Source organism: Gorilla gorilla, chromosome 23 (genome assembly GCF_029281585.2).
Source record: "Gorilla gorilla gorilla isolate KB3781 chromosome 23, NHGRI_mGorGor1-v2.1_pri, whole genome shotgun sequence".
Lineage (NCBI taxonomy): Eukaryota > Metazoa > Chordata > Mammalia > Primates > Hominidae > Gorilla > Gorilla gorilla.
The window spans coordinates 24,319,177-24,334,917 of record NC_086018.1 but is presented as its reverse complement, the minus strand read 5'-3'; the positions used below and the strand labels follow the sequence as shown (position 1 = coordinate 24,334,917).

At 44.4% G+C, this 15,741-nt stretch overlaps 1 protein-coding gene across 10 annotated transcripts in view; it reads right to left on the bottom strand.

Annotated features, from left to right (window-relative positions):
• The window catches only part of SEZ6L (seizure related 6 homolog like), a 213,218-nt gene that overhangs the window by 67,657 nt on the left and 129,820 nt on the right, over positions 1-15,741 (bottom strand). For all 10 annotated transcript variants that reach the window (XM_004063200.4, XM_019018736.3, XM_019018737.3 and 7 more), the window contains exons 6-9: positions 9,555-9,720; positions 4,855-5,021; positions 3,725-3,919; positions 1,761-1,899 (exon numbers count right to left, since the gene is read on the bottom strand). In XM_004063200.4, the coding sequence (XP_004063248.2) occupies positions 1,761-1,899; positions 3,725-3,919; positions 4,855-5,021; positions 9,555-9,720 (667 nt within the window). The remainder of the gene's footprint in view (positions 1-1,760; positions 1,900-3,724; positions 3,920-4,854; positions 5,022-9,554; positions 9,721-15,741) is intronic.

Sequence of the window (15,741 nt, the reverse complement as noted above, 5' to 3'; positions counted from 1 at the left end):
AAAATTGAGGCCCAGAGAGAGGCGAGAACAGGTGAGCCCAGCCCAAAGTCACATGGGAAGGAGGTGGAATTCTTTCTTAGATTGGCCTGGCCCCAAGTCCACAAGGGGCAGCTATTCAAGCTGTGTAAGTCTCTGACTCCACTGGAGAAGGAGGTTCTGGGACAGCCTCTGGGGACACTTTTTTTTTTTTGAGACAAGGTCTTACTCTGTCACCCAGGCTGGAGTGCAGTGGCATGATCATGGCTCACTGCAGCCTCAATTTCCCAGGCTCAAGAGATCCTCCCATCTCAGCCTCCCAAGTAGCTGGTACCACAGGCGCGTGCCACCACATCCAGCTAATTTTTATTTTTTTGAAGAGACAGGATGCCTCTGTGTTGTTGGGACTGGTCTCAAACTCCTGGTCTCAAGTAATCCTCCTGCCTCAACCTCCCGAAGTGTTGGGGTTACAGGCATGAGCCACCGCACCCAGACTAAGGACACTTGCTGTGTCTAAGGAACAGCCTCAAAAGCCGGTCACTAATAATTTGAAAATAATTTCTCTTTCTCTTGCAAGGTTCCTCTGTAGAGCCAGAGAACTGTGAGTGCTGCTTCCCCAGCCTGCTGGGTTTCAGCACTCTCTCCGCCCCCAACCACCCTCCCGTCTGCCACCTGGGTCTGTCAGGAACCCTGTATTCTGCTTTCTCCAGGCACCACCATCTGTCTTTGTCCACTTCTCACCCCCATCTCACATGGGGCAGTGGAAAGAGCATGACTGAGAAGCCACAGAAGCCTGAATTTCAGCCCCGCTACTCGCTGGCTTTCTGGGTGGCCTCCCTGCACCTCTGCTGCCTTCTCAGACAGTGGGGTTAATGACCTCCCAGGGAGGGTTCTCTGTGAGAATTACCTAAGATAGAAATGCTTAGAGCAGTCACTTTTGCATCTGGCCCAGAGTAGCTGCTTCCCTGCAAGTGTCACCCTCTTGGGGAGCTAGCGGGGAACATTCTGGATGGAGAATCTAATGGTTACCCCCTGTGAATACAGGAAACCCAGCCGCACAGCTAAGTAAGTCCGTTCATTAAAAACATTTTTTTTCATTCAGCAATCATTTCCTGAGCATCTGCTGTGTATCAGACTCTGTGTTAGACTGTGGAAACAGAGGGTAGTCAGACCCAGCCCCAGAGGAGAGGACCTTCTGGTTTAATTGAGGGAGACAAACAGGAAAATAAACAACTGTAGTTCAGTAAACAGGCGTTACAGTGCCCCCTTCTTCCTGGCCACACTGGCCATTTGGTCCTTTGAAAATGAGATGCTTGCCACAGGGCCTTTGCACATTCTGTTCATTTGGGATTCATCACTCCAACTCATCTTTTAGTTCTGAGCTTTAGTATCAGATCCTCGGGGAAGACTTCTCTGACCTTCCTTTTTATATCAAATTCCAGTTATAGAATCTCATAGCACCATTAACCTCTCCTTACATCACATATTGAAGTTAGAGTATGCAATTATTTGTGTATGTCCTCATTTCATATTTGTTTCCTAGGCTGAATTTCCCAGAGATAGGGACTCTCTCTCTCTCTCTCCTCTCTCTCTCTCTCTCTCTGTATGTGTGTGTATTTGTGATGCTGTTCTTGGTCTCACTATGGGAATGCCTGTTCTCTGCATAGTCCCGGCACATAGTAGATGCTTAGTTAATATTGGTTGAAAGAATAAAGCAGGAGCAATTTCTTTCTCAATCTCCCAAATTTGGCCAAATTAGAGGGCCACCCATTTGAAACACTCACAACTGGATATCTAAGAAGATCCGTTTCTCTTCTCCCACGTGGATCTTCCAGATACAATCTTCACCTTCCACGTAGGGCTCGGGCCAGTTTGGGGACAATACCACCCCAGCCACAGCGGAGAGCTCCCCACCACACATGGCTGTAAAAGACAGACAGGCAAGAAGACGGACTTTATTTGTAAAGAAGTCAATGTGGCATAGCGGCTAACCATGTGGGCTATGAAGTCAGACAGCCGTGAATCTCTGTGTACTGTGGACAGGTGTCTTCACCTCGGGCAGCCAGCACGTGTGTGTGTGTGTGTGTGTGTGTGTGTGTGTGTGTGTGTGTGTGTGTGTGTGTGTGTGTGTGGAATGATTAAATGAGAGCTGGCCAGCTGCCTACCTTGCAGCTGAGGGTTGGTAAAAGTTGGGCTAAGAGGCGCTATTGCTCTTTCAAGACCAAGGACAGAGCTCACTGGTCAGAATGACTCCTCAACAGCCTCTGCTCTTTTGCAGGGTGGGTAGTGGCTAAGAGACCGCCCACTCAAGTTAGGTGGTCCCGGGGTCCCAATCTTGCCTCTGCCGCTAACAGGCTGTAGGAGGGGGTATGTAATTTCCCAGAGCCTCAGCTCCCTTTGTCTACAAAATGGGGGTAATACCACAGCCAACCTCATTGGGTTATTTTGAGGCTTAAGCTCATGAATGTCAAACATGCTGCACAGCGTCTGGCACATGGTAGCTGCTCGATAATTTAGATAATGTTGCTATGACAGGTCCCGGCCCTGAACTGGAAGCAGAGATGTGGCTGCGGCAGGTGCCCTTTAAATTCCACTCTGTGTTTACCACTTTGGAAAGGTCTCAACATGGCAGAGGCCAAAGCACCAATAAATTCCGCTCTGTTAAATCGGCACATTTAATATAGGGATCAATCCCTCACCATGGCAAGGCTGTGATTTCACACCAACTGCCATTGAGGCAGTGGATGCCAGGAATGAGGGCACCTTTCATTACTCCACATGCCAGCAGGAGACCCAGGCTCAGGGTGGCTCAGCGGCCTTGAATATGGGGAAACGGGCCAGGTGCGATGGCTCATGCTTGTAATGCCAGCACTTTGGGAGGCCAAGGCGGGTGGATCACTTGAGGTCAGGAGTTCGAGACCAGCCTGGCTGATACGGTGAAACCCTGTTTCTACTAAAAATACAAAATTAGCCGGGTGTGGTGGCACATGCCTGTAGTCCCAGCTACTCAGGAGGCTGAGACAGGAGAATCGCTTGAACCCGGGAAGCAGAGGCTGCAGTGAGCCGAGCGAGTCTCTGTCTCAACAACAAAAAGAATATGGGGAAACTCGCAGGACAGTCCACTGCAGCCTGTGTAGATGAGGGTTCTATGCAGCCAACACTGTCCAGTGGGGCTCACAGCACAGTGCTCTGAGAACAAAGAGACGTGATTTCCATTCCTGTCCCTGCCAATTCCCCTTGTGTGTTCTTAGGCAGGTCACTTCACAGCATTAGTTTCTCACCTACAAATGGGGCCGATAGAATCTACTTTATAAGGCTATGGTGAGGTTGAAATCAGATAATGCACATACACTCTTAGCAAAGTGCTGGTAGCATAATTATTACATACCAATTAAGAACTATTATTGTTCTTATTAATGAGGTTGTTGCGTGGGTTGTGCACTGCACAAGCATGCGTAGCAGAGGGAGTATTTAGGAGCTGAAACCCATGCAGTATTCAGCTTACCAAGCTGTGCACTGTGGGACCTATGCCTGGAAGAAGGTGCACCTTTTAAAATTTACCCATTTTGTAATTTTCTCAAGACCAGCAGCAACCCTGAATCAAAGGACAGTGAACCCTGGAAAGGGTTCTAATCCTAAAATTGGTATGAAAACTGGGGACAGGCCTCTAAGCTGGGGCCTTGGTCTTCTCATCCAAAGGGTGGAGATCCCTGGGGTGCCGTGGGAAGAGCATCGTGGATCCGCTCACCTCTGCACAGGGGCTCTGTGTCATTCCAGTATGGGTCCCGCACATTGATGCATTCAATGATGGCCGGGCCCTGCTCCAGGGAGTGGCCGGGGTCGCAGGTGAACTCCACTATAGTCCCAATGTTATAGGTCGGGTCGGATGTAGTGAAGTTCCCATTCTGGATGTATGGCTCATAGCAGTGGCCTTTCTCAAACGCTGAGGAAGGGAAACAAAGAGAGGCAGCAGTTCAGATGATGCAGGGACTACCCCACGGTGCTTTATTTCAGAAGATGGGTCCCCTGTGCTGTTTAGAAAAGCCCCAAAGAAAACAGGTACCAAATTACATGTCCTGGTTCCAGCTGACGTTCTGAGTACCCTGGGGCCACCCAGTTGATTCCTTGGGGCCTCATTTAAAAAAATCTAAAATAGGAGTAAGAATCTCTGTCTTCTCCACGCTGTGGAGTTGTTGTGTTTTAATGCCTTTCCACATCCTATATGGATCCTTCCCATGGCCCGTAACTTCAGAGCCCTGATTTTTTGCCACTGGAAACTGTAGGGTTGTCTATGATAAAAGCCAGCTTTTCTTGGCAAAGCCAGAACAGAAAGTCCCCCAACGTACATGAAATGCCCAGCGAACCCCTTCTTCAAGAGTCAGGGTCTCAGCAGGAGAGGCTTTTGCTAAATTCTTCTTGGAGGAAGAAGTGGCTAAATTCTAAGAGGTCTACTATGTGGAGTGGAGCAGAGCTTCAGGGCTCCCCAGCACAGGATGGACAGAAATCTTAACTCCACCCTTGTTCACCGGTGGGCTTGGGCAGGTCACCCAAGTTTCTTAAACCTCAGTTTCCTCACCAAAAATCAGATAGAATAACAGTTCTAATGTTTCAGTGTGATGAGGATCAAACATGATGCAGAAGCTGCAATCCAATCAGACAGTGCACAGAAGGCACTGAGCACGTAGTAAGTGCACAGTTAATGATAGGCATTGTTATTATTAATGAAACCAAGAGCCTGTCTTTGGAAACCAAAGGATCCACATGGCCACGGGATTTCCCACATCCTTCGCAGCCCAAATTTCTATCTCCCCATGCTTTCCCTGCTCCCAGGCTACCCCCAGCCCCACAAGAGAAGGGGAAGCTCCCAGGGACCCTCACCTTCAAATCGGATGTTGAAGGTGGAGGCCGCCCGGGCCTGGTCGGACGTGAACTCGATGCGGATGGTGTTGCCTTCACTCAGCAGGCCCTCAAAAGGGACACTCTCGGTTTGAAGGGAGTCGTAGAGAAGAGCTGACTTGTTGGTCTGCCCGCTGTGAACCGTCATCCTGGCAGTGGGAGCAGAGAGGAGGGACACTGACAGATCTTCCTGGGTCACTGACATGGCAGAGGAAGGGATGTGCTACGACTGCCTCTGGAGCCTCATTACCGGATCCCAAACCCAAACCTAACTCTGCCTTTTTTTTTTTTTTTTTTACAGAGTTTCACTCTTGTTGCCCAGCCTGGAGTTCAATGGTGCGATCTTGGCTCACTGCAACCTCCGCCTCCCAGGTTCAAGTGATTCTCCTGCCTCAGCCTCCCAAGTAGCTGAGATTACAGGTGTGTCCCACCATGCCCAGCAAATTGTTGTACTTTTAGTAGAGATGGGGTTTCACCATGTTGGCCAGGCTGGTCTCGAACTCCTGACCTCAGGTGATCCACCCGCCTCGGCCTCCCAAAGTGCTGGGATTACAGGTGTGAGCCACCACGCCCAGTCCTGACTTTGCCTCTTATGTGCTCAGACAAGCATCACCTTATTGAACCTGTTTCCTCTTCTGTACAATGGGACTAAATGCCTGTCCCGGCTTCCTTATGGATTTATTCTGAGGTTGTAGGGAGAGTAATGTATATGATGTAATAAACCAAACGATGAACTAATGAATTGATGTTGACTATTATTATTAACTGAGAAGTTGGAATTAATGGACTAATCTCATTGCCGAAATGGTGGCTTATGTAAAGTCAGGCAGACCTGGGTGTGAGTCCTGACTCTGTCACTTCTCAGCTGTGTGACTTTGCACAAGAACACTTCAGTTCTCTGAGCCTCTGTTTTCTCATCTGTAAAATGGGTACAATTGCACCTATATCAGAGTGTGGGGCATGGTGGCTCAAGTCTATAATCCCAGCACTTTGGGAGGCCAAGGTGGGTGGATCACCTGAGGTCAGGAGTTAGATAGTAGCCTGGCCAACATGGTGAAACCCCGTCTCTACTAAAAATACAAAAATCAGACAGATATGGTGGCACGTGCCTATAGTCCCTGCTACTCTGGAGGCTGAGGCAGGAGAATTGCTTGAACCTGGAAGCCAGAGATTGCAGTGAGCCGAGATCGAGCCACTGCACTCCAGCTTGGGTGACAGAGCAAGACTCAGTCTTAAAAAAAAAAAATAGTTAACAGGACACAGTAGGTAAGTTTTGTTTATTAAGCATTTGACTCCCACCACGCTCTGTCTCTGATCTCCATTTTCTAAGAGCACTGTGTGGGAAGTCAGGAGTCATAATTCCCATTTCTCAATTCCCCATCTGGATTTACATTAAGTCTTAAAACATCTTTCAGCCTCAGTGTCCTCAACTGTGAAAGGAGAGACCCGACCATAACATCGTTCTGGCCCATCTTACAGGTGGGCTTTGAGAATATTGCAAAATAAAAAGTGCCCTGAAAAATAAAATGTGTTAAACAAAATGTTGAGTATTTATCTTTATTGTTATTGAAGCTATTTGAAGTTGACTTCTTGCTAGCCTTAGTTTTTTAAAGAAATTATGCAAAAGTGGTGAAGAAAACCGTATACAAATTAGATAAGCTTCTTTTATGGAGTCATAAACACACATTTTTAAGCCTTTGAGGTTTTTACTGACTCATAGAAATAGTTTATTTTATGCTACCCAGATGAATTTCTAATGTCACTAAGATGTATAAATGTTGCAGCCACAGTTTGTTTATTTTGCCATGTGTCCAGTATGGCTGAGGCAAGGATGGGGGCTGTGGTAGAGTCCAGGGGGCATTCCAGGAGTGGGAAGGGGCATCTACATAGTCTTCTGATTCCTGATGACTCTGTTATATCTTAGGGGCTGTGTGTTGGGACACCTCTTTCAAAGAACAGAAGCCTTTGGCAAAGAGTGTTGCTCTGGAGGAAAGCTTCAAGATCTCAAAATCTCTGTAGTCTATTAATCTTTTAAAACCAGCAATTTTCTAACCATATTTTCTAGAATGTCTGCAATAGTAATACATTTTCTCTCAAATTCTTAATAATCTATGGTCAAATGGATTTGCAAAATGCTGAATTAAATAAAAATTAAACTTCTTTTCCCTGCAGGACTTATCAGTGCCTTTGTTAGCTAGTACATATTACGACCTTTCAAGGCAAGGATAGGGTGGGTGCAGTGTCTCCCAAACATGTTTGACCAGAGAACTCACTTTTTTGGGGGCATATTATGAGACTGGAGTTTAGAAAGTGTTCATTTGGAGGAAAATCATCTTAAAATCTTTATCCATGTCCCTCCTCGACTAAAAAGACTTCATGGCTCTCTATTGCCTATAAAAGTAGCCTGGCATTCAAAGTCCTTCAGAATATAACCCCAATCCAGCTTCCCAGATCTCTTTCCTCCTGTTCTCATGAGAGCTTCTGCTGCAGCCCCCCAACAAATTTGCTAATTCTTTCCCCTACATCTTTGTGCTCATCCTCCAATTCTCCATGCTCGGAATACTCCTCCCTCTGTATTTTTGGATCCATTATCCAATCTCCTTCCATTCTGACTTTAGGTCAAAGTCCCATTTCTTATGTAGAGTCTTATCTAGCTCTGAGTTCTTGCAACCGACATATTGTGGTATTTTAGCCATTTCCCCCTCAATAAAGTACATGGGACAGAAATAATTGATTTCTCTTTTCTTCTTGGCCCAGAGAGTAGTGTCTTCATCATTTTTTTGTGTGTGTTGACCTTTAACCTTGATGAACTCTACAAACTTCTCTTCCTACTGATATACTTGAAAGCTGGTTTTTTCCTGGTAAGTGTCAGCTCATGCAGATCTTTGCAGGACCCCAGAGAAACTACTAGTGACCAGTGCCAGTGGGGGGCCCATTTGTCAGGACTTAAACAACTTGCAGAAAATAAGAAAATACTCATTTTGATGCATTCTTTTGTCTCTGCTAATTCTTGTTGTCTAGTATAAACTTAAGCTTGGCTCATCTCAAGCACCCCTCAGAAGAGGCAGATCTGAGGTTTAAGATTTGGAAATGGTCCTTCACCAAGGGTTCCCATGCCCAGATTTTCAGAGTCTCCAGAAGAAAGGATAGGGAATCTGATTTTTAAAGAATTCCCCAGGTTATTATTCTGGTGCTGCTAAAAAGCCATGTTTGGGAGCCCCTGCTTGATACCTCACACTTTAAAGCAGCAATTTATTGATATAGAGTTGTTCTGGATAAAGCTGAACTGCCTAGAGGGAAGTGGACTCAAGAGGTATGGGAAAATTATTCAGTTGTCTTTTTTTTTTAAAGTATTTCCAACCTAAAGACCTCATAGTCTAGGTTTGATCCATCAAAGAAGCCAAAACATTAGAATTCTTAGATCAAAGTTTCTTGGACTCCAAAATTCTAAGGTGGGGGCATTCTGGAAGTGCAGTAAACACTGCCAGTGCCCTACCCTCTCCTACCCCTCAGCAGTCAACTGCTCCCACATTTTCTGCTGGCTTCTGACCACAAGTCTCTGAGGATCAGTCAACTCAACCAGCTCAAAGGGTGGCAGCTGATGTTGGGGATAGTTAGTGCTCCTCATCGCATCTCTCATCCAGTGATGAATGGGAGCTGGTGCATAAGTACCCCAGCTCCCTCACCCTTCCAACAGGACTACTCTGAGGTATGCTCAACACATTGCCCAGAGGTCTCCAGTGGACAGAATCCCGGTTTTCCCAGCAGTCACCTGCTTATTAACGCAGCTGGTATTCACAATCTCACTTTCCCATGTGCCTCCTAGTGCTTACTAGGATCAGCTCCCCAGTAAACTACTTCCTCTCACATCTTTATCACCATGTCTGATTCCAAGGAAACCCAACTCAAGACAGCAAGTCAAAGCAGCTAAAGTCCTAGTTTTCTAGACTATCTTAGAATAAGATCGCAGAATAATCCAGAATATTCTGGAACAAGACCCCATAATATTCTAGAATAAGACGCCAGAATATCCCAGAATAAGATCCCAGAATATTTCAGAACATTCTAGAATAAGACTCCATAATTTCTAGAATAAGATCCCCAAATATTCTAGAATAAGACTGCAGAATATTAAAGTTTTATAATTCTGGATTCTATGCATATTCTGGATTCTATGCATATTATTAAGAGTCTACAGACACACTCTTGCTTAGATATTGCCTGGTAACTTCTCCCTCATTCTTTCATGTGCATACATCTAGTTTTTCCATCTCAATTTCCTACCATGCCAGAAACTAATATTTTCTACTTCTTTCATGTTCTGCATGGAGCCTAATATATGGCTGGGTACTGAGCAGATGATCAATACATACTCTATTTTTGTTCAACTGCAAAAAGGGTTGTGCAAGAGAAAGAATAGGGCAGTTCCCTTTTTGCCTCTTCCCCTAGCCTGCTGTGTGAGCTGGGGCAGGTCCATTTCCTTCTGCATACCCTGGTTTCCTTATCTGTAAAAGGAAGAGATTGAAGCTGATGGTGTCTAAGATCTTTGCCATCCACCCCAGCTCTTCTTTTCTTGAATTCCGAGGGTCAAAGCTTCAGCCATTTCAAGACTCCAAGTCCTCAAGCCATGTTCTAATATTCTAGGAAGAAATGGGGTTGGGTGTGGACCTTCAGAGCTTTACCTGTCCTTGTCATGCAGCAACAGTCTCTCAAAGTGCAGGTGCAGCTTCTGGCCCTCTGGAGCTTCAATCGTCCAGACGCAGAATTGGCTCCCATTGGTGTTTTCAGGGTAACTTGGGGAGAGGACGCGGCCGATGGTGGCATTGTGCACTGCCCCTCCACAAGGAGCTGATCCAGAAAGGGGTGGGTGGGCAATGGGAGAGAGCAGAGAGGGAGAGAGAGAGGAGAGAGACAGAGAGAAAGAGAGAGAGAGAGAGAAGGAAGTGAGTGTTTCATTCTCCCCTGATCTCCACCCCTGCCCCTTGCCTAGGATGAAACATCAGAGACTTGGAGCAGGAGGAAACCGGGCAGGGAGAGAAAGCTTGGAAGGGACTTGTCCTCCTGGGAGGGAATCCTCCTGTTTGACAGGAGATTTCACTCTACAATTGGAACCATCAACGTGTATTTCATGGTAGGGAATGACTGCAATTTAACGACAGTTCTGTGGTGCTGGCTGTGCCCTGACTTTTAATTACAAAATGGCAATCAAGAAGGATATAAACAGGCAGTTCACAAAAGAAGAAATATATTTCTAGTACTTAGTAAGCACTAAAAAATTCAGCCTCACTAATAATAAATGAAATGCAAATCTAAACTGTATTCTACTTTCATCCACCTAATCGGCCAAGATAAAAAGCAGCAATAAAATCTGGAGATGGTAAGGGTGATGGGAAATGCTCACTTTCATCATGACTGGTTAGAATGCAAACTGTTATGACCTTTCGGGAGGGCAATTTAGTGAAAAGCCTAGAAAACGTGCTCAAACACTTTGATCCGCCAAATGCGGTTCTGGATAATTATAATAAGAAAAGATTTAGAGATTTGCACCAAGAGTTAGGAATGAGGATATTCATGGCTACCTTGTTTCTAGGAATGAAACATAAAAAAAAAACAAGATGAATGTCCACTCACAGATGTTTAGTGAAATACATCATGTGCCACACAACAGTGTTTCAATTTACAACAGAGTGTATATATGACAGTGGTCCCATAAGATTTTAATATTATATTTTTATTGTATCTTTTCTATGTTTAGATAAACAAATACCTTTGTGTTACAATGTGTTCAGCACAGTAACACGCTGTACAGGTTTGTAGCGGAGAAGCAATAGGCTGTACCATATAGCCTGGGTATGTAGTAGGCTATATCATCAAGGCTCATGTACATACACTCTATGATGTTCACGCAATGATGACATCATCTAAAGATGCATTTCCTAGAACATATCCCCATTGTTAAGTGATGCATAACTGTAAATACACTCCACCCATTCAGAAACTAAATACCATGTTCTCAAAGAATACTTCAGCATATAGGAAGATGCTCACTATTTTTTAAGTGAAAAAAAAAACAAGTTAGAAAATAGTGTGCCATACCTATTTTAATAAGCTATTTTCAAGAATCAATTGAGACCATGAATATAAAAGTGATTTGTTCCTATTTCTTACACTTCACTATTTCTTGAAAAATTTCTTACCAGAATCATCTATTACTTTTATCATAAAAATCTAATGAAAAATATTAAAGTGATTTGTGCACTGGAAAGAACACTTTCCAGTTCTCAAGCAAGAAGCTATTCTTATTCTTACTCTAATTCTTAGGAGATATTTGGTTCTTAGGAAATTGTTTTCTCATGTACTATATGAGAGAGCAGTTTTGAATTTTCTTTCCTCTTTCTTTCCTTTCTTTCTTTCTTTCTTTCTTTCTTTCTTTCTTTCTTTCTTTCTTTCTTTTTTTGAGACAAAGTCTTGCTCTGCCACTCAGGCTAGAGTGCAATGGCACGATGTCGGCTCACTGCAACCTCTGCCTCCCAGGTTCAAGTGATTCTCCTGCCTCAGCGTCCTGAGTAGCTGGGATTACAGGTGCCCACCACCGCGCCCAGCTAATTTTTGTATTTTTAGTAGAGATGGGGTTTCACCATCTTGGCCAGGCTGGTCTCGAACTCCTGACCTCGTGATCCACCTGCCTTGGCCTCCCAAAATGTAGGGATTACAGGCGTCAGCCACAGCACTCAGGCAGTTTTGAATTTTCTGAGGAGAGCTGGTGGGTAGCAGACACTTCTCACAGAGCGTGGCAGTCAGTCCAGGAGGAAGGGATGTGAAGAATAGCCCAGGGCCATGATTGGGTAAAGCCCTACACCATGACCAGGGTTTCAAGTCTTGGGAGCCATTTCTATCTTTTAGGAGGATCAAAGGAGCTTGAAAAATATTTCCTTCCCAAGCACAGGACGCTTGGTTCCCCCTTCATTTTCAGAGATATAGGAGAGGAAGCAAAAGTGGGACAGGTTATTTGGAACCATCTCACAGATGGCTAAGGAGTTTGTAGGTTCCACAAAAGCTAGGACTACTTTTTGTTTGTTTGCTTTCAGTCACACTACCAGCAACCAGAAGAGCTCCTGGTATGTAGAATGTGCTCAGTAAATATTTACTGAATAACCACGATTAATTTTGCAAAAGAGGAAAAAAGAAGCTCAAAGGTATTACACCACTTCCTCAAGGACATACACATAATAAGTGGAGCAGTTGAGACTCAAGCTCAGGCTGCCTCACTCCAGTATCTCTTATTGAAGTCACTACTCCACTGTCTGTCTTATTTATGATAACCTGCTAATCCAGAAAGGTATATGGCATATAGTAGTTGCTTTATAAAATGTTTGTTGAATGAAAGAATAAATATTTTTTCCTTTTTGTATCTCTAATATCAGCTCAAAGCTTGATACATAGCAGGTACCCATTAAATGTTTGTTGAATGACAGTATGACTGAATGAGGCTTGCAGTAGCAGAGAACGGTGAATAACTCTTATCTCTGCTCCAGACTGTGTTGTGACCTACAGCAAAGACATTGCTAAGAAGCTCCATACTTCTTTCAGGACCACAGACAGAAAGCTAGGTTCATTTCTCTCTCCAGGCTGCCCTTCTGTCCTAGAGGAGAGATTGTTCTGTGAAATAAGCCAGCCCTAGGTTGAAACCTTGCCAGTTATCTGCTGTGGATCTAAGACAAGTCACATGTTTACCCACTGTAAAATGGTGATAAGTCCACCCTCCTTATAGGACAGTAGTGAGAAATCAATGAAATGATGGGTATGGGGAGCTTCATGCCATCCCTGGCACAGAGTGGGCACTCAAAACATAGCCAGCTCTATTGCCCTGTGGCTCAGGAGCTGAGAGATGGAGGACACTGTCCCTGGTGGGGGGCTCTGGCCATCTGTCCTCCCAAGCTGCTGATCGTTTGTGGCTTCTCTGCTTCCCTTCTTTGCCTGATTAAGCCGACTGATGGCTCTGTTTGGCTTCAATTTGCCAGCCGTGGCTCCCCATCCATCTTTCTTAGCACAAATTGAAGCTTAATTCCTCCCTGATTTCACACATAGATAAAAATTAATGTGAGAGAGGTGTGAAGACCAACTGCCCTATGGTTTGGAATTTTATCTTTGTTTAAAAAAAAGAAAGAAAAATTCTGAAGGGCCTTGGGGGAACAATACTGTAACAATTGAATCTCAGAATTTATCATTAGCTCTCATCTGCTTTTTGAGCTCCACTTGGCTATGAATAACTGGAGGGCAGGAATTATGTTTCATTAGTTCCAATATTCTCTTCACACATGGCTCATAGCCTGGCACATAGTAGGTGGCAGGGCAACCTATCCTCTCTCAACCACCATCAGGACTTTTGAGAATTCTAAAAGGGTTTTGCTCTCTTGATAGCTGAAGATGGCCAAGGCTGTGCCCACTGGTGCAGGGACAGTGCGTTACAAACCAGTGCTTCTCCAGGTGTAATGTGCATATGAGTCACCCAAGGGCCATGTTAAAGTGAAAATTTTGATTCATTTGGTTTTGCATGGGGTTCAGGATTATGCATTTCTAATAATTTTGCTAGTCTGAGGACCACATTTTGAGTAAGGAAGCTGTAAGGGGAAGAGCTCAGGAGAGAAGCGATCTGGACTAAGTTTGCCACTTCACGTGTTACTTCATCTCTCTAAGCCTCATTCTTTGCCTATGAAAGTGGTAATCTTATCTCCCTGAGTTCAAGTGAAATAGTAGATATTGTCCACCTCGATTTCCACGGATCCACTCTGACCATCCTCAATCATTTTTGCCAAATAGAAGTCAGAATGATCACCCTTATGCTTAAATTTTTCCAGATATCTCCTACCTAGTCCACCTGTCTTCTCATGACCTTGAGCAATACAGTTTCTGACCACTGCCCCAGCCTCCTGTCCTGATATTTTCTCTGCAGTTTAGTCAGATTGATCTTATTTATTTATTTGCTTTCTCAAACTCATCGAGTTCCTTCTGACCTCTGAACCTTAGCATATGCTAGTGCATCTGCCTGGGATGTTTCCCCCTTCTCCCTCCATTTTCCACCCTCAGTCTATTTCCTAATCAACTTCCAAATCTTGGAGTGTTATCAGGTAATCCTTCCCTGACCCTTCGCTCATCACTGTCCTCCTCCCAGGTGAGGTCCTCTATCACATCTTCTTCCTATATACCTTTTCTGCATTGCAGCGCCTCTCACAATAACTGATGTCTTCTCCATCCTCACTCTGCATCATTCCACCATGTGAATTTCTTTCCTGGTCCTTAACACAATCTGTTACCAGCATGTTTGCATCCTTGTTTACTCATTTACATACTACAGCCTCACCTTGACTAGAAACTCTGTGAGAGCAGGAACTGGGTCAGGGTCCCTGCAATAGCTCTAGCAACAGGTGCAATGCCTACCACACAGTGGGTGCTCAGTGGATGTTTGTCGAATGAGTACCTAGACAGGAAAGGCTCGAATGACAAAAAATGCCCAACAGGTGCTTAAAATTCCTTCTGTCCTTGAAGTCTCAGATTCTGTCTGCTGGCTCAGAAGGCCCACTTCTTTTTACTAGAGGGCATCAGACTCTGTCAGCAGGCTACCTTCAACAATTTCTACATGGAGGCTTTGAGTAAGTGACTTCACCTACATGAGCCTCATCTGTAAAATGGGGATAATGGCTCCCATCCTATGGCATTGCTGTGACGATTAAATGCAGCCCCTGGCATGGTGCACAACACATATTGGCTTGGCTTGAAAAATGGCAGTAGTTACACTCAAAGCACAAGAAAGAAAAGAAAAAAATATTTAATTTTGCCAAATGTAAAAGCTTTGTGCATCAAATAACACTGTCGGTAAGTGAAAAGACAACCCATGAAATGGGAGAAAATATTTGCAAACCACTTATCTGATAAGGGTCTAGTGATCAGAATATATAATGATTGCTTACAACTCAACAGCAAAAAGACAAACGACATGATTAAAAAATGGAAATAAGAACACTTTTACACTCTTGGTGGGACTGTAAACTAGTTCAACCACTGTGGAAGTCAGTGTGGCGATTCCTCAGGGATCTAGAACTAGAAATACCATTTGACCCAGCAATCCCATTACTGGGTATATACCCAAAGGATTATAAATCATGCTGCTATAAAGACACATGCACACGTATGTTTACTGCAGCACTATTCACAATAGCAAAGACTTGGAACCAAGCCAAATGTCCAACAATGATAGACTGGATTAAGAAAATGTGGCACATATACACCATGGAATACTATGCAGCCATAAAAAATGATGAGTTCATGTCCTTTGTAGGGACATGGATGAAGCTGGAAACCATCATTCTCAGCAAACTGTCGCAAGGACAAAAAACCAAACACTGCATGTTCTCACTCATAGGTGGGAATTGAACAATGAGAACACATGGACACAGGAAGGGGAACATCACACACCGGGGCCTGTTGTGGGGTGGGGAGAGGGGGGAGGGATAGCATTAGGAGATATACCTAATGTTAAATGATAAGTTAATGGGTGCAGCACACCAACATGGCACATGTATACATATGTAACAAACCTGCACGTTGTGCACATGTACCCTAAAACTTAAAGTATAATTTAAAAAAATGGGCAAAGGACTTGACTAGACATCTCCCCAAAGAAGATCTACAAATGGCCATCACATACATGAAAAGATGCTTGACATCATTAATCAACAGGGAAATGGAAACTAAAACCATGAGATACCTTCATACCCATAAGGATGGCTACAATAAAAACAACAACATGGAAAATAACATGTGTGGGCAAGGATGTGGAGACACTGGTACTGTCACATTGCTGAGGGGAAA